At 40.2% G+C, this 24,101-nt stretch overlaps 1 protein-coding gene across 1 annotated transcript in view; it reads left to right on the forward strand.

The window, feature by feature from the left end:
- MIGA1 (mitoguardin 1) overlaps positions 1-18,769 on the forward strand; it is a 104,583-nt gene extending 85,814 nt beyond the window's left edge. Inside the window, exons 13-17 of the mRNA XM_040987312.1 lie at positions 4,393-4,527; positions 6,528-6,581; positions 7,939-7,941; positions 12,026-12,142; positions 14,364-18,769. Of these exons, the coding sequence (XP_040843246.1) occupies positions 4,393-4,527; positions 6,528-6,581; positions 7,939-7,941; positions 12,026-12,142; positions 14,364-14,582 (528 nt within the window). The 3' untranslated portion in view covers positions 14,583-18,769. The remainder of the gene's footprint in view (positions 1-4,392; positions 4,528-6,527; positions 6,582-7,938; positions 7,942-12,025; positions 12,143-14,363) is intronic.
- Positions 18,770-24,101: the final 5,332 nt, after the last annotated feature.

Below are 24,101 nucleotides of genomic sequence, written 5' to 3' on the forward strand. Positions count from 1 at the left end.
ATAATACCGATTTTGGCATTGGTCAAAATAGGTCCATGTCAGACCTAATAGCCAACAGGTTCTGGCAAGATCAGCGCCAGCAATAATCTAGTTATATAGGACATGTGCTGTTGCCCGAACCCTGTGAATTGCTCTAACAGCAAGTGGGAGAAAGGTTGCACAGACAACGGTGCAGCTTTAATATGGGAATCACAGAAGGTGGGAATCGGTGAGCCAGGAGCTGGGGCTAAGAGACCTTGGTGAAAGTCTAACATAAGAACTCAGGCCTGCAACTTGCTTGAGGGAGTGGCACAACTGACTGCAAATGAAGAGCTATGTGCCAACCACAATAAGTAAAATCGAACTGTAGACCTTTGGGTGACATAGCTTAGAAACCTGCCATAAGGAGAAGAATCTGATCACCAGAAGTACAAAGACCAAGAGCAAAAGAAGAGATGAAGGCACGATGAATATTACTAAAGGCTCCCCTGCAAAGGGGCAAAACTCTTTGTCAACCTCAGAGTTCACTGAGGAATACATCAAGAAAATGGGTGTTACAGAATTCAAACACTTGTTATAAAGCTTCTTATCAACAATGAGAAGCATGTAATACAGGCATTCAAGCAATTTAAGGAACATGTCACACAGGAAATGAATCAAAGGAAAGCTGATATATTAGAAATGAATACAGTGAATCAAATTAAAAGTACAGTGGAGAGTCTCCAAAAGAAAATGAGGAGACAGAAGGAAGAATCTCAAAATGAGAAGATACTTCCTGTCACCAGGATAAAACAAAAAAGCTGGGTCAAGCTAAAAGAAGCTTTCAAGAACTGAAAGACCCTATGAAAAGGCCAAGTATAAGAGTTATGGGAGTCCCAGAAGGTGCAGAAAGAGAAGCTGGGATTAAAGGTGTATTCAATGAAATAATAAGGGAAAATTTCCCTAATCTAGAGAAAGACTTGGGAAACAACATCCAGGAGGGGCACAGAACTCCCAACAGGGTCGACCTAAAGTGATCTTCACCACGACATGTGATAATCAAGCTCTCTTCAATCGAACATAAGGAAAATATCCTTACATGTGTACGTGAGGGCCCAGCGTGATGGCCAGTGCTTAAGTCCTCACCTTGAACAAATTAGGATTCCATATGGGTACTGGTTCTAATCCCAGCAGCTCCACTTTCCATCAAGCTCCCTGCTTTTGGCCTGGGAAAGCATTCACAGATGGCCCAAAGCCGTGAGACCCTGCACCCGTGTCAGAGACCTGGAAGAGGCTCCTGGCTCCTGGCTTCAGATCAGTGCAGTTCTTGCAGTTGTGGTCACTTGGGGAATGAATCATTGGATGGAAGATCTTCCTCTCTGTCTCTCCTCCTCTCTGTGTATGTAACTTTCCAATAAAATAAATAAATCTTTAAAAATGTGTTCACGTGAATGAAAATCAATTGACATATAAAGGAATGGCAATTAAATTCACAGGTGACATCTCACAGGAAACTCTACAGGCCAGAACAGAATGGAGTGACATATTTCAGATTATAAAAGCAAAAAATTGTCAGCCCAGGATATGGTACCCAGCAAAGCTTTCCTTTGTCCTTGAAAATGAAATAAAATTTTTCCACAGTAAAGAAAAGTCTTCCCAACCTTTTCTACAAATGACATTTAGTAAAGATGTTCTCTTGACAGAGAGAAATAGCACTTACCAAAACCAAAGGCAAATGTGAAGAACATCCCAGTAAATAACAACAGAAGACTAAATCAATGAACAACCCTTGCTAAATTACAGCACCAAATAACCACCCATTCATATTAACCCTGAATGTGAATGGCTTAAACTCATCAAGCAAACTTCATAGAATAGTAGACTGGATTAAAAAACAAAGCCCATCTATTTATTGCCTTACAGAAGACATATCTCACCAACAAAGATCAGAGGAAACTATCTCATGAATTTTTTTGTTAGTTTCATCTCTTCAAAACAGTTTCTCCTGGTTATGTCCTTCAATGACTCAGGTCATACATTAGCATCATTTTCTTCAAGAAGGTTCTTGATTTTCTTTTTGATTTCTTCACTGACATGTTAGTCATTCGGTAACATGTTATTTAACTTCATGGTGTTGTTAATTTCTTCTTTTTTTCCTGTTGTTGATTCTGTTTTGTGGCTTTTGATTTTAGGAGTTGTACAGTAATTATGTAATGGAGACTATCATATCCAGTAGCATGTTATTTGACTTCATGATGTTGTAAATTTCTGTTTTTCTTCCTCTTGTTAATTTTGTTTTGTGACTTTTCATTTAAGGGGATGTATAGTCACTGTGTAATAGACTATCATATCCAAATGTGAGGATGCAGTGCAGTGTGCATCTCTACATCCAGATCCAAGATGAGCTCCCAAGGTCTGATGAACCAAAAGCTTGCATTCTTCCTTCTCCCCTCCTGATCTCCACATGCTTTATCATATTCATCTAAAATTTTTTCAGTTTCAACTATTTAGGCTCTTTCTGCTACTTCAGCTCTTTTTCCTACTGCTGCCATCTCCATGCTGGCCTTAGTATCTATTGCTTTTCTCCTGGTCTGCCTCAGTGCTTGGATTCCCTGCCTATTCCTTCCCTCTTTGCTTTCACTTTTTCCCTTCTCTACATGTTGTTCCACTTTCTACATGGCTGCCAAAAAGGTTCTTAATGATAGGAATCTGATTCTCCATTTCACTGCCATGATCACCCACCCTTGACTCCATCTGAAAATAGTTCAAGAAGACTATTGAAATTCTTCACACAGGTCATAAATCTGTTGAGGAGTTGGCCCTTCCTTCTTTTCCCAGCCATGCACCCCTGCAGTCTCTGCTGTAGAGAGCTACTGTGCACTTCCGGTGATTTCTATCAATTCAGCATTGTTATGTTCCTTCTGTTCTTTTAAGCTTACCGGTTTTTTGTTTGTTTGTTTGTTTGTTTTCTTTTGTTGCTTTTTTTTTTAAAGGATGTGTTTGTTTGAAAGTCTGAGTTACAGAGAGAAAGGAAGAGAGAGACCTATCTCTAAGTCCATGCCACAGATGGCCACAATGTCAAGCGATGTGCCACGCTGAAGTCAGGAGCCAGGAGCTTCATCTGGGTCTCCCATGTTCTTGGCGAGGGCCCAGGTGCTTGGGCTATCTTCTGCTGCTTTTTCCAGGCTATGAGCAGAGAGCCAGTACAAGTCATCTTGCAGAGCTGAGCTGCTGCAACCTGTTGGCTAGTCTTTGGTGCACACTTGTCAGACAGGTTCCGAATCTACAGAATAACCATGTTTGGCCAACATATTCTGGTTTAACTCCAGTTTCTACAGATGGTATAAACCTGCTGTCCTCTGTCCTTGGGAAGAGAGCCTGGAAAGGGGATTGATAACAATCCAGGTCAAAGATGAAGGAAGTGCATCCTTTGGGCTGCAGGTGAATTGGATTACATAGGGTATGGGCGGGCATGTGGCCTCCAAGTCATGACCTTAAGCTAGCTAGCTACTTATTTCATTCCCTTTCAGAGATTTCTGACCCTTATCTTAAGGGTTACTGAAGAATGCAGATTCACCACATTTTCTGTAACTCTTCGTGCTGATTAGGGGCATATAGTCTTTGTCTATCCTGAGTTCGGGACTCTCTCCTTATCTCATTTAATGGGTTCCTCTCACAGGGTGGAGAATTTCATGCAGAAGAAAAGAAGGAAGGAAAAGAGGGAGGCATGGAGGGAGGGGAGGATATCCTGTCAAAGGAAGAAGGAAGGAAAGAAGGGAGGGGAGGATTACCTGTTGAAGGAAGGAAGGGAGGGAGGGAGGGAGGGAGAAAGGGAGAAAGGAAGGGAGGGAAGGAGGCATGGAGGGAGGGCCTTAAAGTTTCTGACAGTTATTTCCTGTACCTAAGATGCCTCGTTTCCTGAAGGAAGCCTTCTCTGACATCTTTTAAAAGATCAGAGTCTTCATCTTGGGCTGTCAAAGCACCCTGTCCTTTTCTCTTTATTATCGATAGCACGCTTTCAACTTGGATGTTGTGTGGGATTATCGTGCTGCTGTTTCCCTTTGCTTACGGTGTAAGTGTGGGCAGCTGGTACAGCGTGTGGTTCAGCACAGTGTGCACGCAGGAAAGAGCAAGAAGCTGATGTTCTGCTGGGAAAGATAGGTAGATCTACCAGTGACTGAATAACAAAGCCTACTGAACATTGTAGGTGCTGGAATAGAAGCTTGAACAAAAGATTCCCAGTTTGGAGACGTGGGAGAGGTTAATTTTGCTTGGTGTGAATAAGCAGCTGCCATGTGAATTATAATTTCTAGCGGTTTTCATATTTATCTCTTTTTTTATAAGAGATGCAGTCTGATTCAACTCAAAAAATCCTACCAGAAATCACATTTATTTAAGCTATTTCTAATATTAATTTCTGTCAATTTAATGCAGGTGAAAAATCTAAATTTTTATGATGTTGTTCTGGATTTCATATTAATGGATTCCTTTGAGGATTTAGAAAACCCACCCACATCCATACAGAATGTAGTGAATAATCGCTGGCTAAACTCTTCCTTCAAGGAAACAGTAAGTAATGATTTACTTTTTGCAGCCATTTAAATTTGATGAAAAATGGATAGAGTTAAAAAAAAAATCTAATAAGATTTACATTTATTGGACAGGTGTTTGGCCCAGCAGTTACAGCACTCCTGGCGATACCTGTTACCTCGTGTTGGGGGTGCTTTGCTGTGGGCTCCAGTTTCCTCTAGAGCCCGCCTTGAGAGGCAGCAGGTGACGGCTCACATGGTTACGGCTCTGCCACTTGAGAGCCTCATAAGGGAGGCCTGAGTTGAATTCCTAACTCCTGGTTTCAGCCTAGGTTAGCCTAGCTCAGTCCCAGCTATTATGGTACATAAAGAGTAAATCAGTGGTTGGGAGCTGTCTCTGTTTGTCCGTCTCTGTGTCTGTTGGCCTTCAGATACATTTTTACTAATTATGGAGGAGTATGGAAACAGTTGACGCTGATTTGGGGGCAGGTCTGTGTACTGCATAGCACTTCCAGGAAAGTTCCCCTTTGACCCTTCTATAATCAGACTCAGCTGTGACCTGCAATGCCCAGCGTTTATTCAGGTCTCTAAAGCAGCAGCTCAGGCCTTATAAAAAGTTGTGTGTAACCAAAATGGCTGAGTAACTAACCTGAAATGTAACAGTTCCAGTAAAAATTTAAAAATGACAGCATATATAAGTTTTTACAAACATTTATCTTCATTTTATTTGAAAGGTAGAGAGTACAGAGCACAGGTTAGATAAGGTTTGCCAACTGCTGTTTTACTTTTCAAATGCCCACAACATCCAGGCCTGGGACAAACTAAAGCCAGGAGGCCCAAACTCAGTCTGGTCTCCTGTGTGGGAGTACTTAAGCCACGTTCTGCTGCTTCCTACCGTGTACATTGAGAGGAAACTATCCAAGCTAAAGAGTCGGAGCTCAAAACGGGCACTCAGACTTCCGAGGCAGTATTTTTCAGAGTCAGGGTGAATGTTATGATACAGATACCTGCTTCTCATAATATTGGAGTGACAGTTTGAGTCCTGACATTCTGCTGCTGATCCAGCTTCCTGCTAACCTACCCTGGGAGGCAGCAGGTGATGGCCTAGGTGCGTGGGTCCCTGACACCCTTGGGACTTCAGAATCCCTGGCTCCTGCCTTTTGTTTGGACCAGTCTTAGGGGTTGCAGACTTTTAAGGAGTAAAACAGTGACTGAAAGAGATCTGTCTGTCTTCACTCTGTCTCATCTCTCCACCTTTCAAGTCAATGAAGACAATGAAAGATGCATTAAAAGAGAAAAACTATAGAAATTTACATTCTTAAATACTAGTAAAAATTAACATAGAAAATAGGCATATGAACAAATAAAACAGGTTTAACCATATTCTTAACTTACTTCTGTTTTTGCATGCAGATATTTTTTGACTTGGGTTTTGTTTTTTAAGTTTGAACCTACAAGTTAAGTGGAGTGGATATTATGTTTGATGATGAAATTTGAATGCCTTTAAAAAATATTCCTATTGGCAATTTTTAAATTCTTTTGTAACTTACTATTAATAAATTTTAAATCATTTTAAATCATTTCCCCTTGATTAAAGTGTATTTTAACCATAAAAGTCACATGTTGTTCATTTCTTTGCAATTTATTTTTATTGGAAAGGTAGATTTACAGAGAGAAGGAGAGACAGAGAAAAAGATCTTCCATATTTATTTCCCAAATGGCCACTACAGCCAGAGCCAGGAGCCAGGAGCTTCTTCCAGGTCTCCCACATGGGTGCAGAGTCCCAGGCTTTAGGCCATCTTCTACTGCTTTCCCAGATCACAAACAGGGAGCTTGATGGGAAGTGGAGCAACTGGGACACAAACCAGTGCCCATATGGAGTCCCAGCACTTGCAGGGGGAGGATTAACCAGTTGAGCCATTGTGCTGGCCCTTAGATACCGTAAACGTTGAATTTCTAGTAAAAAGCATGCATTGGTAATGGAAATGTGAATATAGCTATAAATTTCAATCTTTCTTTTTTTCTGCTACTTCTGTTTAGGCTGTGACTTCAAGTTGTTGGTCAGTGCTGAAGCAAAAAAGGCAACAAATGAAGGTAAAATTCATCATTTATATTTATTATTATTTAAATGTTAAAGTTAAAGCTCAGTATAATAGGCTAGAAGTCCAAGATCAGGTAGCCACTTCTGTTGAGGACCTCTCCCCTTCATTTTATCGCTGAAAGTAGAATGATCACTGGGCCCTCATAAATGAGCCAGAACACCAGGGCATCCTTGCTGTGTATCAACATGCCCTGACAGTGACTGTTCTAACCCCAGGAGAGCAGGACTGGAGGAGCAAGGCGTTTGTCTTCATTATGCACACTCCTCCCACTTAGGCCCACCTCTCAACACTGCCATACTGGAGACCAAACCTTCACTGAGCTTTGGGTGGGAGCATCCTGTATTCAAACCATAGCAACTCCTTTGCTGAACAATTTGAAGATCCTGTCAGTGGCGTACCTGAGTCAGTCCATTTGGCGGTTGATGTGGGGACTGTCTCTTAAGTTAGATGAATGAGTTTCTGATACTGGGTTCCCTTCTTGTGTGGATGTCTTCTCTGTTCATTACTTTTCTGTGTAGTTGAATATGATTGTTGAGGCATGCATGGCATTTCAGGTAAGTAGAAGGGCTAGAGGTGAAAGCATCTTCTGCAGATGTGTTTTTAATTTACTTACTAATATTTTAAAAAAATTGCTTAATATCACTGTTGACTTTTCATGTAATCCAGTTAAGAAATAATTATTTGATTCTAATGCCTGATTGTTTCAGTTTAGGGCCCCCAGCAGCAAAGTGTCAAATGTTGTATCCTGCTGCCTTGATCCATACCTTTGATGCCATCTCACCACCCCATTACTCTCACTATACTCTATTAGTGGGAGAGGGTGTTGATTATGGAATGAGAGTGTCTGATTTTCGAATACAATTTCCTTGCCATGTGTCCCTTTAGCACATGGTTTAATCTCTCTGTGCCCCAGTTTCCTTATCTCTGAATGCAAGCAGAGTAGTAGCATCTACTTTATAGGGTTTTTAAAAGATTCAGTATAAAGTGCTTAGACCTACTTGGCATAATGCCTTATGTAATATTGGCTGTCACTCTATTATTTTTCCAAGGATTGTTTTGTAATATCCATATTTCTCAATGCTGTATGTATAACTTGGAGGCAGCATTGCCAGTCCCACTGTTTTCAAAACACAGTCTTCATAGCATCATTGAACGGTGCTGTTAAAAATAATTCCTGAGACTGTGTGAATACTTTTTTATAATTACTCGAAAAGCTTTGTGTTATAATGATGATTATAAACTCCGTGTGTGAAAACCACTTGAGACTGGCACCCCATGTCAGAGTGCTGGTTCAAGTTCTAGCTGCTCTACTTAGAATCCAACTTCTTGCTAATGCACCTGGCAGGCAGCAGGTAATAGCTGAAGTACTTGGGTTGCTGCCACCGTGTGGAAGACCCACGTGGAGATTTTGGATCCTGGATTCAGCCTGCCTCAGCCCTGGCTGTTTTAAGCATTTGGGGAATGAACCAGCAAATGAAAGATCTCTATTTCTCTCCCACTGTGTGTGTGTGTGTGTGTGTGTGTGTGTGTGTGTATGTGACAGAGAGAGAGAGACTACTCTGCCTTTCAAATACATATTTGAAATATATGTTTAAATATATGTTTATGTAGAGAGATCAAGGATTTGGATTTGACTGTTACACTAGATGGCATGAGCATGGCAAATAAGTGGCTATCAGCTGACCTTTCATTTTCTCATTTGTATACTCACAAGATGTTACATAAATGAAATGAGAAACTATTAACAAGCTTAATTTAAACATGAAATTAAAACTAAACACAAAAAAAATACTAATGAAAGTTACCATAGTGACAAGAATGATAATATCCATTTCTTCTTAGAATAAATATTATGCTTCAATCTAACCTTGATTCCCCATGTATAGATAATTCTATATGTCACCTTTTGGGAAACTTTTCTGTACCTGGGATAACAAAGCCCTCTCCATACATGTAATTTCTTTTTTTTTTTTAAAGATTTATTTATTTTATTGGAAAGTCAGATATACAGAGAGGAGGAGAGACAGAGAGGAAGATCTTCCATCCAATGATTCACTCCTCAAGTGAGTGCAATGGCCGATGCTATGCTGGTCCGAAGCCAGGATCCAGGAACTTTTTCCAGGTCTCTCACGTGGGTGCAGGGTCCCAAGGCTTTGGGCCATCATCGACTGCTTTCCCAGGCCACAAGCAGGGAGCTGGATGGGAAGTGAAGCCTCCGGGATTAGAACCGGCACCCATATGGGATCCTGGGCGTTCAAGGCGAGGACTTTAGCCGCTATGCCACGCCGCTGGGCCCCATGCATGTAGTTTCTACTCACTATAGAGTTTAGCTCATGCTTTCCTTGCTGAAGTGTGCCACATTTACTTCAGCCCACAAAAGTGTTCAGGTCTATAAGCTCCTGAAATACCTATGAAGTAGTATAAAATGTAGAATTTTAACATATATAGGACATCTCCAATTTTAGCTGCTGAATCAAGTACATCTCTTATTTATGTATTTATTTATTATTTTTAAAAATAATCTTAGTTGATTAGAGTACAAAGGATCAATGGCTACAGGAAAGTGGGTTACACCATTGTTCCCACACTAGTATTATTTTTCCTTGTATCTGGGGCCAGGGGAGAAACAAAGGGAAAAGCCCCACCCAGCCTCCCGCCCATCCCCCTGTCCCCGATGTGAGGCAAGGTTGGAGGGTCCTGCTGAAGCAGTTTTGATAGTTCAACAGGTCTGAATAAGCACATCTCTCATACTAGAATAACTTACATACATGCCTGATAGTTTTCTGGTCTTCACTAACTAGCTAAATGTGAGTAGGACAGGTTATTTAGCCACTCAAGTTCTGCTTTGTAAAAATGATGTTGACATGACCTACTTTGCAGACATTTTTTAGTAAATTATATGGAACTGAAAACATTGGCTAGAATATATTGGGTGCTCATTAAATGGCAACTTCTGCTATCTTATGATTTTTAAGTTGAGGTTTGGAAAATTGTCTTGGAGACTGTGAAACAGAAAATAACCCTTGCAAGGAACAGATCCTTAAGGTGTGCCTGTGTCAGTCCTCTCTGTATGACAGATCCCACGGGATGCTATTTAACAAGGAAGATTCTGGAAGTTATTAATAAACTCATAGAACCTACTAATGTATAATCATATTACTAATTTTATAAGAAATTGCATATATACGAGTAATATCAAGTTCTTTAACTAAATGTTATGATTCCATTAAAAATAACTTAGTATTTACTCATTTGAAATTCACTTTAAGCCTTGATCTTACTGCACCACCATGCTGGTCCCAATTGTGGTGTATTCATAAAATTATATAACCAAAGAACACTAACATTCTTGTTATTGCTTGGTTATAACAGTGATATGATTTCTTTTATGAAGAATATGTATTAGTATTTAATCTGAAAATCCCAAAGTCAAAATGCTACAAAATCTGAAATTGAGCACCATATGATATCACTAATGCACAATTTCACCCCAGACCATGCATACTGGGTCACAGTCAAAACAGGTGCATTCAAAGTATAATATGAAGTTACATTCAGGCTGCTAAAATTCCATATTTATACTTAGGTCCCATCCCAAGATATCTTATTATATATATGTAGACATTGTAAAGTCTAAGAAAATTTAATCTGAAACATTTCAGATCCCAAGCATTTCAGATGAGGGATACTCAACCTATATTTTTATGAGGTAAAAATGCCTGTCAAGGAATAACGTGGGTGGAGTGTGGGCTAATACAGTTGTTATGGAGGTCTGTATGGAGAGTGTTCAGAGAACTGAAAATTGATCTACAGTGTGATTCAGTTATCCCATTCCTGTTAATATATCCAAATTAATTGAAATTTGCATCTGAGAAAGCAACATGAAATCCTGATTTATAGCACCATAATTCACAATAGCAACCACATAGAAACAACCCAGATGTCAATTTAAAAAGGAATGGGTAAAGAAGCTGTGGTACATTTATCTGTGGAATACTACACAGCCATTAAAAAGAATTAAATTCCAACCATTTGCAGCGAAATGGTCCCAGCTGCAGACCATTATGCTCAGTGAAATAAGCCAGTCCCAAAAGGACAAATATCATATATTCTGTCTTGATATAAGGCAATACTCATGCAAAATACAAAGCAATTAGATATATAGGTGAACAAGTACATATATTCTTTTAGATGACCATTACAATGAAAATAGTATATCAAGAGCTTAAGATATGTTACAGTAGGCATCTCTACTTCCAGATAAAAGGAGGACTTCCACTGAAACAGTTAAATATAGCTTGATAATAAGATAGTAAGATTTCTATCATTGTCTATACTTAAAATTGCATGATGTATTTAAATAACAGAATGCCAAAATTGTAACTGTTGCTAAAAAAAACTGTACTACTGTAATAATATGGAGGAAATGGTTTGTCGGGGTAGAAATGAAAGGGAGAAAGGGGATGGAAAAATGTATCATGGAACATAAAAATAATTTAAAAGAAAAGAAAGAACATGAGGCTAGTGCTGTGGTATAATTGGTAAGCCTCCACCTGCAACAGCAGCATCTCATAAGGGTGTTGACTCAAGACCCCAGCTGCTCCACTTCCATTCCAGCTCCCTACTGATGTGCCTGGGGAAGCAATGGAAGATGACCCAGGTCCTTGGGACCCTGTACCCACCTGGGAAACCCAGAGGCAGCTCTGGCCTCTTGGCTTCCTTCTGGCCCAGCTCTTGCCTTTGTGGCCATTTGGGGAGTGAACCAGCAGATTGAAGACTTGTGTCTTCCTCTCTCTGTAACTCTGCCTTCCAAATTAAAAAAGATATGTGTATGTATATGTATATACATATTTATGTATTAGCTCTAACACTTAAAGAAGAAATGGTGGGCCCGGCACAGTGGCGCAAGTGGTTAAGGTCCTCGCCTAGCACGCCCAGGATCCCATATGGGCACCGGCTCTTATCCCGGCTGCTCCACTTCCCATCCAGCTCCCTGCCTGTGGCCCGGGAAAGCAGTCGAGGACGGCCCAAAGCTTTGGGATCCTGCACCCGCGTGGGAGACCCAGAAGAGGCTCCTGGCTTCGGATCAGCATAGTATCGGCCGTTGCGCTCACTTGGGGAGTGAATCATCAAACGGAAGATCTTCCTCTCTGTCTCTCCTCTCTGTATATCCGCCTTTCCAATAAAAATAAAATAAATCTTAAAATAAAAAGAAGAAGAAATGCTGTTTCTCTGCACATTGGAACTGTTGGTGAGGTCTACCCAAAACATTGTATGAGTCTAAAACAATTTTTTTTCTTCACTTTACCAATAGCTTAGTTCATGATCTGCCCTCAAAGATAGCTGTTACGTAGAGGATAATAGTTTTAGCTTTTCTGCTAGAGAAAGCAAATATAAAAAGGTAATGCTAAATTGCTTGTTTTTAACTTCCAACAGATCCCGGATGGATTTTTTGCGCATTTTTATGCCATTTGTGAGCACATCAGCCCTGTGCTAGCGTGGGGCTTTTTGGGCCCTAGAAATTCTCTGTATGATTTATGCTGCTTCTTTAAGGTATGCTTTTCATTGAATTCTTTCTTTTTTATTTTCCTAAATCAAAAAGTGGGTAAGGTTATTTAAAGTTCATAAAGATACTTAAATTCAGTTTAAAAGCTAGTATGTCCACTATGTCCACTAATTCCATAACGTTATAATTTGTTGCTGATATTATGTTGGGGCTTTTGATTGATTGGGATGGTACTCTGCTGGCTCTACCTTCAGATCAGAGAAGGTCTCCCGAAGAAGACATTGAACTTACCTGGACAATAAGTTACTGGTCTCTATGCTTGGTATGTGCTTGCAATGAAAGAATCTCAACTGAACTTGAACGGTGGCCATGCAGCAAGATGGAGGAATCCACCATGGGGGGAGGGCTTGGGGAGGGGTGGGGGAATTCCAGTACCTATGAAACTGTGTCACATAGTACAATGTAATTAATAATAATTTTTAAAAAGCTAGTATTATGTTAGTGGCATTTTATAGTATCACTGTTAGAGTGAACCGGTATTTTATACACTTGGCTCTTTATTCTGGAATGGATTCAACAAATCCATTCACCTTATCGGTTCCTTTTGTTATGGTTTTACATGGTCTTGCTGTTTTACAATCAAATTGATACAATTTTTTTCTTATGCCTTGGCACTTTTTGAAGTTTATAAATCAACAGCGTCTGACTTTATCACACATGTGGTAATATGTGAGTTCTGTTTCAAAATAATGTAATTGAAATCCAGTTTCAAAATAATTTAATTCAGTGTAAATGAAATTCAGGTTAGAAGATACAACACATCTGCTTGAAGTCGTAAACAGCAATAAGGGGTTTCTGCCAAGTTACTAAGTTGCAGCTGATGGCAGAATTTTTTTGGCTGACAAAATGCCAAGAAGGTCTATTTAATACTCTGATTTGGGTTAAGTTTCAAAGAGTAAATAAACATCAAGAATGAATTTGAAACTTCAGATGTTTCACTAAAATCATTTTAAAAATAATTACATTTATGTACTGCTAATGTTTGTATAAATGGTTTGGGAAATGTTTGTTTTACTGTCTTGTTTTAAGAGCTCATTAATTTGGACTAGGTCATTTGACCCTCCCAACTAAGGTATGTGCTTTAGTGGAAAAAATATGGAACTAGCAGTTAAGTGTTGCATAATGAGCTGACTTGGGGGAAATCATTATTTCGTTATTTCTTCATCTATAAAATGAAGAGATTTGCTGATTGTGAATAGCTCTCCCAAATACAAAATCCAGTGAGTATAAAGTGTGTCTTCTTAGCACTTCTTAGTATCTGCTTATGGGAGATGGAAGTTACATACTTGACATAATAGCTGGAATTTAGTAGTTAGTTGTATACAGCTGCTTAAAATCAATTTCCACTTAGGTGTTAACTTGCCAAAATGACATATACTTTAATATTTTAAATGGATTTGAGATCTGAAATCGTTTTTATTTTCCACATGTGAATTGGTGTTTGCTGTTTTCTTTTTGTTTGTTTTCTTCAGAAAATCTTGCATGCAGAGACTGTAACTTAGAATTACCTGAAATAGTTTTTCCTATCTTAAAGTAGTGCCCATGCTCAGAAAAAGTTCTAAAGGCAAAGAGCTGACAAGCAGCCTTCACATCTGCACAGTGCTTTAGGGGTCCCAGGCATTTCTTGCAGATCACCTTGCTTTGATCACTACATCAGCCTTGAGTACTAAAAGGGATGGATGGTGTTATCTCTTATTTTACAGAGGAGAAAGGTAGACCCAAAAGATGTTTAATCATTTGTTCAAGGTTCTTTTCCAGTAAAATATGAAGTCAGAGCTGGCCTCCTGGGTCAGTGCTCATGAAAATATTAGTAACTGTTCACATTTCATATAATACTTTTAAAGAGTTAATTTTTTAATTGGAAAGGCAGATGTACAGAGAGAAGGAGATACACAGAGAAAGATCTTTGTCCATTGGTTCAGTCCCCAGGTGGCTGCAACAGCTGAGCTGAGCCGATCCAAAGCCAGGAGCCAAGAACTTTTCCAGGTCTCCCATATGAGTGCAGGGTCCCAGGTTTTGGGCCATTCTCTATTGCTTTCCCAGACCACAGGCAGGGAGCTGGATGGGTAGTGAGCAGCTGAGACATAAACTGGTGCCAATATGGGATCCCAGTGGATGCAAGGCAAAGATTTAGCTGTTAGGCTACCACATCAGGCCAGAGATTGCATATAATTTTAATGTCGTAACTCTTTTGTGTTTATTTTCCAGAATCAAGTTCTTTTCTTTCTCAAAGACATTTTTGACTTTGAGAAGGTACGCTATTCGAGCATAGAGACGTTGGCTGAAGACCTCCTGCAGTTACTCATTCGCCGCACTGAACTGTTACTGGCCTACCTGGGAGCAGATGCCCTGAGGCACACAAGTGGTTGTATAAGTGGTCATGGTCATGTTTTGTCTAGTGGGCTCTTGGAAGCTAAAGTACAATAAGTACCATAACAATCATACCATTTGAGTGTGCTATAAAATATTTTAAAGGAGCTTAAATACTTGGTAGATGTGGACTCAGGGAGGAAAAATATTCTAGTGAAGAATACTAGGCTTATATGAAGCTCTGTCATTGAACACCTGTATCGTGTGTTCACAGCTGTTTTTTTGTACTCTTTAGATGGTCATTTCAGTCATGAAATGTTGTGTATTTTGTAGGAATACTGCTTAAATTGAAGCTAATACTTGGGAGTCACCTTGTTATCGTGAAGCTCTCTGAAACGTCCTGTAGCATTCTCAAAAATTCTGTCTCTGTGTTTTGCACCTTGAAAGTGTATACACTTAGCCAAGATCTTTAAGATTGAGGTATGCAAGAATATATTACTCCTAGTGTCAACATATTAACTTTGCCTGAAAATGTGTTTTTAACCGTGAAGTTATTTATCTGTTTAATCAAGGTTAAGAAGTAGTAGTGTTTTACTGTGTACTGCTTATGTTATTTCTTGTGTATTTGCAGGAGTCTTTAAATCAAAGAAATCGTAATCCCTGACTACTGGTACAATCTATTAAATGAGTGGAGAGTAAGCAGTATGCAAAAACAACTTTGTAGTAGATTAACTTCGGTTCCAAATGTGTTACTATTGGTTCTTTAAGTTAACACCAGAGACTGAAGAAGTTTCCTCTTTTTAAAAAATAGTCATTTATTTGAGTGGCAGAGACAGAAATGTAGAGGGAGCTCACGTCCACGGGGCCCCTCTCCAGATGCCTGAAGTGGTGGAGACAGATGAAGCTGAAGCTGTGGTGTGGGAACCCAGTCCAGTTCCCCCATGTGTGTTAGGAACTTTATCACTTGAGCCATCACAGTTGCCTCACAGTCTGCGTTAGCAGGAAGCCATCATCTGGGACTGAAGCTGAGACTCAAACCTGGACAGTGTGTGTGGGACACAGGCATCTAACCATGAGGCTGAATGCCCACCCACGAAGAAATCTTATAACTTAGAGCATTTTCCTCTTGGGAATATATTGATTTAAAAAGCTATTTGTGAAGAGAGGGAATTTAAAATTTATCTTTTTAAAAAGCATAGGCTTTTTAAACTTCCATCTTCTGGTTCACTCCCCAAATGCCCACACTAGTTAGGGCTGAGCCAGGCTGAGGCCAGGAGCTGGAAACTCAATCCAAGTTCTGCACGTGGGAGGCAAGGCCGTAACTACTTGAGCCGGTGCCCGTTCCCTCCTAAAGTATGCAACAGCAAGAAGTTAGGAGCAGAACTGAGGCTCAAACTCATGCACTCCAATATGGGATACGGGTGCCTCAACCTAGGGCCTCACTGTTAGGCGGAAAAATGTCTCCTCTTTCAGTGTAGTTTTGAAATTGTCTCCCAAAATCTGGAGTCATTCTACTTGATACACTAAAATAATCTCTTCTTTCTCTTTTTGTAAAGCTGGGTTTTAGTTCTTCCCACTGAGAACTCTGTACAGAATTTGTCCTGTTACGCTCATATCTCGAAAAATAATCATACTTTGAATCTTCGTGGGAATCTAGAGCTTTTTTCACTCCCTTGATACAGAGCCAAGTCCTTTTAATGAGGTCACAGTATAGTCCATGTCCTCTATCCGCAGTATGTGAAGGGGGTTGTTGTGAGGGAGGGTCTCGGGGTAGGGGAGGCCTTCAGCAGTTGGGTGCGTTTGGTGTTGAATCATACACTGCTGTTTGAAGTGGCTGACTCGTCATGCCAAAAACATTTGTTCCTTTTGCTTCTAAAGTGGGCTGTATTCATGTTAGGAGGAGGTTATAGAGAAGAACCTAAAATGTATTTTTAAAAAAATACAATTTCAGATTAAAGTGCCTAGTTTCTGATTAGTGAACAGAAAATCAAAGTGCAAAGAAGTGTAATTTTAAAAAGATTTTAAAGAGATTTTATATATGTGCCATAATTATATACATTAATTACTACATGTAAAATTCATATTCTTCTCTTCTGCTTCTTATGTTCAGCATACAAAGTATTGCTGACCTTGCTTTTAGTTATGTAACTTCATGACTTTTCTTCCATAGCTTCCTAATTTAATAGTGGGTGGACAGACTGTATGGTTGGTGATTATCATGCTCTGATATGGGACAAAAGAAAAAATATGGTCTATTCATAATTCCAGGGTTTTTTGAGAAGCAGAGAGAGAGAGAAACAGACAGACAGGTACAAGTAGACAAACAGAACTCCCATCCACTAGCTCACTCTTCAAATACCAGAAACATGGAAAGTGAGCCAGGGAGAGGCCAGGAGTTAGGAACTCAGTGTCGGTTGCGTGTTGGTGGTGGGGAGCTGACTGTAGGAGCTGTCACCTGCTACATCCCAGGGTGTGCATTAGCAGGAAACCAGAATTGGAAACAGAGCCAAAACCCAGACCCAGGTAGCCCAGTACAGGATGTAATTATGCCAATTGACAGCTAAACCACAAGCCAAATGCCTGCCACCCAATTCTTGCTCTTAATGGAAGAGAATGCTTAGAAATAACCCAAAATAAAGCTGCCATTACATAGTATTTTGCTTCTCATTTCAAATATTAAATGTTTTGCCTTATTTACATACACTGGCAGTGAATGCTGTGTACACACACAGGTGTGCATGCACACATTTCCATGTAGGGAAACTGCTTGTATCATTTGGCCCATTTGAAGGCTAAATGATGACTCAAGCTATGATTTTATAAAAGAATAAGTTCACCTTTAATTTGAGAAAAATGTTTGAAAGAATTTTGAAGAATTGCACTATTTATAATGCTGCTAGGACAGGAAGTAACTCTAGGGAACTTCTGATGAAATGAATGGTTTGGGAAGGTGATTTTATTGCTGACATTCATTTTTTTAAATGCCCATATTCAGTACATTGGTGTGTCAAAATCAATACTTAGATTACTTGCTAGTCAGTTCATTAGCTATGAATTCAAAAAAATACTTTCTTGTGGCCTTTGATAAAAAGAAATAAGAGTGACCAAATAGAATTTCAGGGTAGTAAGTATAGCGGAAAATCTCTATTGTAGGGTAAGAGACTTGACCTTTTTAAAGGAATTATCTTCCTAGAAATAACGCTTCTGATTGTAGTAGGGTATTTAAGACATTCGTACCAGTTTCCATTTGCCTTAACATTGGGTTAAACAGTAAAAGCATTTTTGTTTGATTAAACTAGTCTAAAGCCTTTCAGAGTGAAGCCCTGCTGGACACTCACTCGTGGTGGTGTGATCAGAATTGCTGCTGCCTTCAGGAGCCTCACCACCTGCTTCTGTAAGGAAATTACAGCAGGGTCTTGAATGACTTCTGAGAAATGGCTTTTTCCCTTCTTTTTTCTATTTTTGTTTTCTGTGTATGTTTAGCTAAAAGAGTAATTATTTCTTCTTGAAGGTTAACAATGTTAAGTGTCAAAATGGAATTATCTTTTTAAAAAGAAGCCAAGTATTATGTACAGTTGTAGAAAGCTTAAACAACGTTATTGTCATTCTTACAAAGTAGTACTTTTCTGCTATGGTTTATCCTTTTATTATGCTTTTATTAATTTTTAATTAACTTACTTTGTAGAAGATATTTTCAAATGTTTCCTTGCCTTAAGATGAAATATTTCCTACTGAAATAATTCCCAAGAGAGTGGTTATGTGAATTACAAAAGAATTCTCTGTTTACTGTCCCTTTAAACATAGGACAGAAGAATGCCAAAGTAACTTTTAATGTGCTTCTCTGATATTTCATAACCCAAATTTTAAAATTTTGTTAATGACTTACTTTTATCGCAGTGTTGAATGTATGTTCAGAAATTCCTTGGATATAAATTTTGAAATGATTATAAGAATCAGGCTGAATTCAAACCCATACATTTTCTTCTTGATTTGGTCAGATTAAGAGTTGTGTCAGATTTAAGAATTTACAAAGTCTGATCAGTGGAAATAAGGACATCCTTATCTTGTAGTTGTTGTGTTAATTATGTTACTGTCTTGTTTAGTTTTACAGCAGTCATATTTTAGCTTCACTTGGCTGATAACAGTAGATATTCTTATTTCTAAAATGTAAGGACTGTACTCATTAATTTGTGTAAAACACTATAGTAGCAAAAAGAAAAACAAAATAGCACTGGCTTTCCAGCCTTACTAAGCACTGTAACATGGATGTATTACTGTATCTGCCAAATAAAAAAAAGTAATGATGCATCTAGGTGATGCGTGTGTGATTTGCATACTGTCGGTAATGCATTTTCAGTGTCAAAGTTGTCTCACTAGAGTCTGCCCTTTGAGAGCTTCCAGGCTCTGTGAGGTCACACATTTAGGCATGGAGAACTGCTGACACACTGCCATCTCTGGTAAATGCATCTGTTATCTGTATGTGCCATGAAACAGGTAATTTTGTTGTGAATAAAGTCAAAGCATTTTTATTTTCATTAATGGAAAGTGTTTGAATGTATATTGCTATCAAGCATGATATAAATTGATATTGACATGCACACCTCCATCCCCTTCTAGACATGAATTGAGCCCCCTCTTTCATCACTTGTTGGCAAGGGTTCAGAGACATTCAGTCCAGAAGAGAGAGAGTTGCTCCCAGACTACCATGGTCACCAGGTGGAAGGAAGGATTCACCTAGAAAGAAAAACAGGATTGTTAATTTGAAGTTTTTAATAAATATGTTGTGTAATAATTGAATACTCATGTCTACTCATAGGTATTCCATATTTTAGTTGTCAAATTAAGGAAATAGACTGAAGTTTATCACTTAACAAGCAAATGATGCAAATGTGAGTTGGACCTTTCCCTGGTCTGGAAAAAGGAGTTGATGTGGAGCGGGAAATTAATCAGGATCTTCATCTCATTGTTGTTCTCTGTTGCCTTTGTCATTATTGGTCATGCACTTTATTCTCTCATGCATCCTCTGACCTCAGCATCTGAACTTAGCATGTCACGCTTTAAACATCTATTTCTAAGTTCTCATGTATTTAAAATGCTTCTCTACAAGCATCTCATGTCTGATTGTTTCGTAATCATGTCTGATATTTGTGGGGCTTATAAGCCTCTTTTAGTCCACTCTGTTCTGTTCTTATGCCACCTTGGTTTTGGGTTTTTCCTGCAGTGTTTCTTCCTCTGCCACGTATTCCCTGACACCTTACACTGCTGCTTCTCCCCTCCTTGATCTCTACTGCTGACACCTTTGATCATACTGCATAAGCATTTTTGTCTGCTAAGATTGTTTCCTTGGCCTTTTCGACATCTAAGCAGTGAGAACGCTGCAGCAACCTTCACCATCTGAGCAGGGAAGGGATGGATTTCAGTACAGAGGAGAAACAGTGAACCTTCCTTCTGTAACACTCTTTATTCTTTCCTTTAAAGCTACAGCAAAGCAGCTGGCACATCAGCTAGCACTCAGTGTTTGTTTTGAACTGTTTTGTATGTGTGTCACAGAAGCTTTCCACAAAGCACATTTATATATGGGAAATTATGAAACTTCAATTTTTATGTCTGAAATAACACCATAGTATTGAGTAGACAGCAGCACTTTGAAATCTGAAAGCATCTGAAATATACAACTTCTAGAACTTTATTAGTTCTTAGTTAATAATATTCTATAAGGGGAAGAGTCCCTGAAACCTTAAAAAGTTCCAAATACTTCAGGTAGTAGAAGATGGATAACAAGAATGCAGGTCAGCACAGATACATATTCTTTGTTGCTGCATAACAAAGTATGCCAAAATGTGGCATCTTGAAGCAGCAAACATTACTTAGTAGGATTTCTAAGGGCTGAGAATCTGTGAATGGTTTAGTTTGCTGGTTCTGAATTAGGAGCTCTCCACACTCACTTGGAGGCTTCATTAAGCTACCCTAGAATTTGAATGTGGTTTGTCCCAAAAGGCTCATATACTAGAGCTTGCTCTCAGTGTGGCAGATTAGGGTGGTACGGTTAAAAGATGGGACCTGATGGATGGCAATTAGGTCTTGGGGGATCTATCTCATGAATGAATGGATGTTGTCTCATTGGAGCAGGTCATTGTAGCTCCTGCTTCCTTTCTCTTGCTTCCTTCCTCTTGCACATGTATTTCTCCTGCATGGTTCTCTGACATGTTGGGATGCATGGCAGGACAGCATCGCCATGCTGTTTGGGCCCTCTGTCATGAACTGAATAAGCCTGTTTCTCGATGCATTTCCCAGCATCAGTTATTATCACAAAACACAATGAACTAATATAGCCTGCAGGATTATCTTCCAACATCTGCACACTTACCTTTTAGTCAGAAAGATTCAGTCCCTTTTGAGCCATTGACAGTGACCTTCCTAGACTTCCTGGACCAACTAGACTTCTCAAAAGCACTGTGTGGGTGTCCTTCAGACCTGGTGGCTGGCCGTGCTTAGTGTACGTAATCCAAGACATAGCAAGACAAGATACAGTAGTGATCGTTGATGATGTAGACTTGGAAGTGATAACATTTGAATATTCCAATGGTCATAAAGACCGGGAGAACACTATTTAAGGCCTGAATACTTGGGGGATGGAATCACTAGGATCTTCTCAGTGATTGGATACCACAGCAGGAAGCCATAATTCATGCAAACATAATGTCAGCATTTTCATTATAAACGAGTGGGAATGCAGTCCTTGGCAAATGTTTTCATATGGTGTCAAGGCCTTTATTTGGAGTATACAGACCTGTTTCACATTCCAAAATACCTTTTGTTACATAAACCACAGCCCTAAATCATCATCTTGGATTTCAAGTTTTCCTTATTTAAAAAAATAATAAATGTTTATTTTCACCTACTTGAAAGGCAGAGTGACGGAGACAGGAAGTGAGCTTCCATGTGCTGGTTCATTCCATAAATGCCCCAAACAGCTAGGCCTGTGCAAGGTCAAAACCAGGAGCTAAGAACTTCATCCAGGTGTTCCATATGGGAGGTAAGATCCCAAGCACTTGAGCCATCATCTGCCTTGTGAGATGCATTAGCAGGTAGCTGGGACTTGAACCTGCACTCTGATACAGGATACAGGAATCCCAAGCAGCAGCTTAAGCACTGGACCACTAGGCTCCCTCCCTTTCCTTTTTTAAAGATCTTATTTATTTGAAAGAGTGACTTGAGTTAGAATTTTTATTTGCTGGCTCACTCTCCAAATGGCTGTATCAGTCAGTGTGGGTCAGGTACCCCATCCCCATCTTCCTTGTGGATAGCAGGGGCCATCTTCTGCTCTCTTCCCAAGCTCATTAGGAAAAAGCTGGATGGAAGTGGAGTAACCAGAAGAGATGCATGGATCACAAGTGACAGTTTATCCTGATGTGCCACAGCACTCCAGGTGGCTGCAATGGCCAGGAGTGGACCAGGCAGGAGCCAGGAGCTTCTGAGTCTCTAATATGGGTAGAGGGACCCCGGCACTTGGGTCATCTGCTTTCCCAGACCATTAGTAGGGAGCTGAAGCAGCCAGGACTCAAAGTACCTGTGTGGGATGCTGGTGTCACAGGTGGCAGCATAACCAACTGTACATAACTCAGCCCCAATTTCTACTTGGTGTTGTTATTGTTGTTTTATGTATTTTTTAGCCCCAACATTTTAAGTAGAATGAACTTAGACATTTCAAGAGTAGTAAGTGTAGAATTTTACTAAAGTTTTAGACATTCAAATCTAATCTTTTATATTTGTCTTTTCTGTGCCTAGCTTGATGGTTAATTTTTGTGAGAGGTTGCCTACCAAGTCTTTTTTCTTCCATCTTTTCTTCCTTGCTTTCTGTTCTTTCTTTCTAATTTTATAGAAAGGAAAAATAGAATGAGAGAGAAATCATCCATCACTGGTTCACTTCCAAAATGGCCAAAATGGCCAAAGCCAGGCCTGTCTGAAGCCAGGAGCCTGGAGTTTCTTCTGGGTCTCCCACATGGATGCGGAGGCCCGAGGACTTGTGCCACTTTCTGCTGCTTTCCCAGGTACTCAGCAAGGAGCTGGATTGGAAGTGGAGCGTCCAGGATTCAAGCTGTCGCCTATATGGGATGCTGGCACCTCAGGCAGAGTCTTAACTCACTACACTGTGGCACCAACCCTTACTAGATCTTTTCAAAGTACTCAGCTTTTATGAAAACTCTTGCCTTTATAGCTCACTGCTATGATTTTATATAACTCAAGTAATACAACTGACATATATCAAGCCTGTGAGCAAACCCAACTGTTTTGTGATAAGTAACTTGGGGAACCTTAGATTTAGTGATCTTATCAAGCCTATCTTTTGAGAACCGAGCCCCTGACAGCCCCAGCTGACACTGCCTCTTCTCACAGGCTCCAAATCAGAATAATGATAACTCCATTCTCCCAGTTCGGAAACTGCAAGTCTTCTTCCTTACCCCTCACTTTCAGTCTGTTACCCCAAGTCCTTCCACTTCTACATGGAAGACAAACGTGCCACGTGCTTCTACCCACTGCACAACTGCCCCTCAGTGTGATGATCACAGAAGCCTCCTGATCGGACTCAGTGCTTCCTCCCTTGCCCCACTTAAGATATTTATAGCACATCAGCCAGAGTGAACAAGTTACAAAGACTTCAGATAATGGCACCACTTTTTGAAATCCAGTGATGACTGGCCATCCATCTTCAAACAAAACCTGAAGCCCTGATGGATGCTGTACAGAAAGTCCTGCATGTCTGCTCCCCTCTACGTCTCAGCCGTGCTCGCCTCTCACAGGCCTGGCAGCACACCCCCCAGCTTCCTTGTTCTTCCTGGACTCTGGCAACTTTACCTGCACCACCTTCTCCTAGACACGTGCATTTCCAGTGACACACAGCTCATTGCCTCCCTTTCTCAAGTCTTACTCCTAGGGCCTCCCCCAGCCACTCTGTCTAAAATTAGAGCAGCTACATAGGCCAGGCCTGCATTCCGGCCTCGGGTTCTGGCTTTCCTCATGCTGTATGCCACTATCCAAGGAACCCATCATTCATCGGTTTATTGTCTACCCTTTTCCATTGCAATGTGTGTTCTATGGTGACAATGATTTTTACCTGACATGTTTGTATTCTCAGTGTCTCCAACCGATTTTATTTGTTAAATGAGTGAATGATGAATGGCCGGAGGAGCAGCAGGCCAATAATGCTGTAGTTAGCTCAGCATTTCATGGGGAGAACAGAGAACATTATTTTATGTGTTGGGTTTAAAAAAAAAAAAAAAGCTGCAACTTGGCTCTATCCATCAGAGCAATAGATTACAAATTGGTCAGTCTAGAGAGGAAGTGGGTGGGATGAGCGCTTAGGCCAGATCCAGATGGGGGAAGCAAGGAAAGCCTCCTTTAGGTGGGGAGCCAAAGGATGTGCTGGATGTAGGTGGTGAGTTGGGGAGCAGATTTCATCCAGCAGCAGAGCCTTGTGCCAGGTCCCCGAGGCCAGAATGCCCATCGGGGATCCAAGAGTAGCTCCAGGACAACCACCGGTAGCTCCGTGAGGAAGGTCATGGTGTTACTGGAGCGAGCAGGCAAGCTGGGTCAGTTAGGGGAGCAATCATCACCTACCCCGAAGTACACACAGCA

This window comes from Ochotona curzoniae, unplaced genomic scaffold, assembly GCF_017591425.1.
Source record: "Ochotona curzoniae isolate NIBS_2020 unplaced genomic scaffold, NIBS_Ocur_1.0 contig_4612, whole genome shotgun sequence".
Lineage (NCBI taxonomy): Eukaryota > Metazoa > Chordata > Mammalia > Lagomorpha > Ochotonidae > Ochotona > Ochotona curzoniae.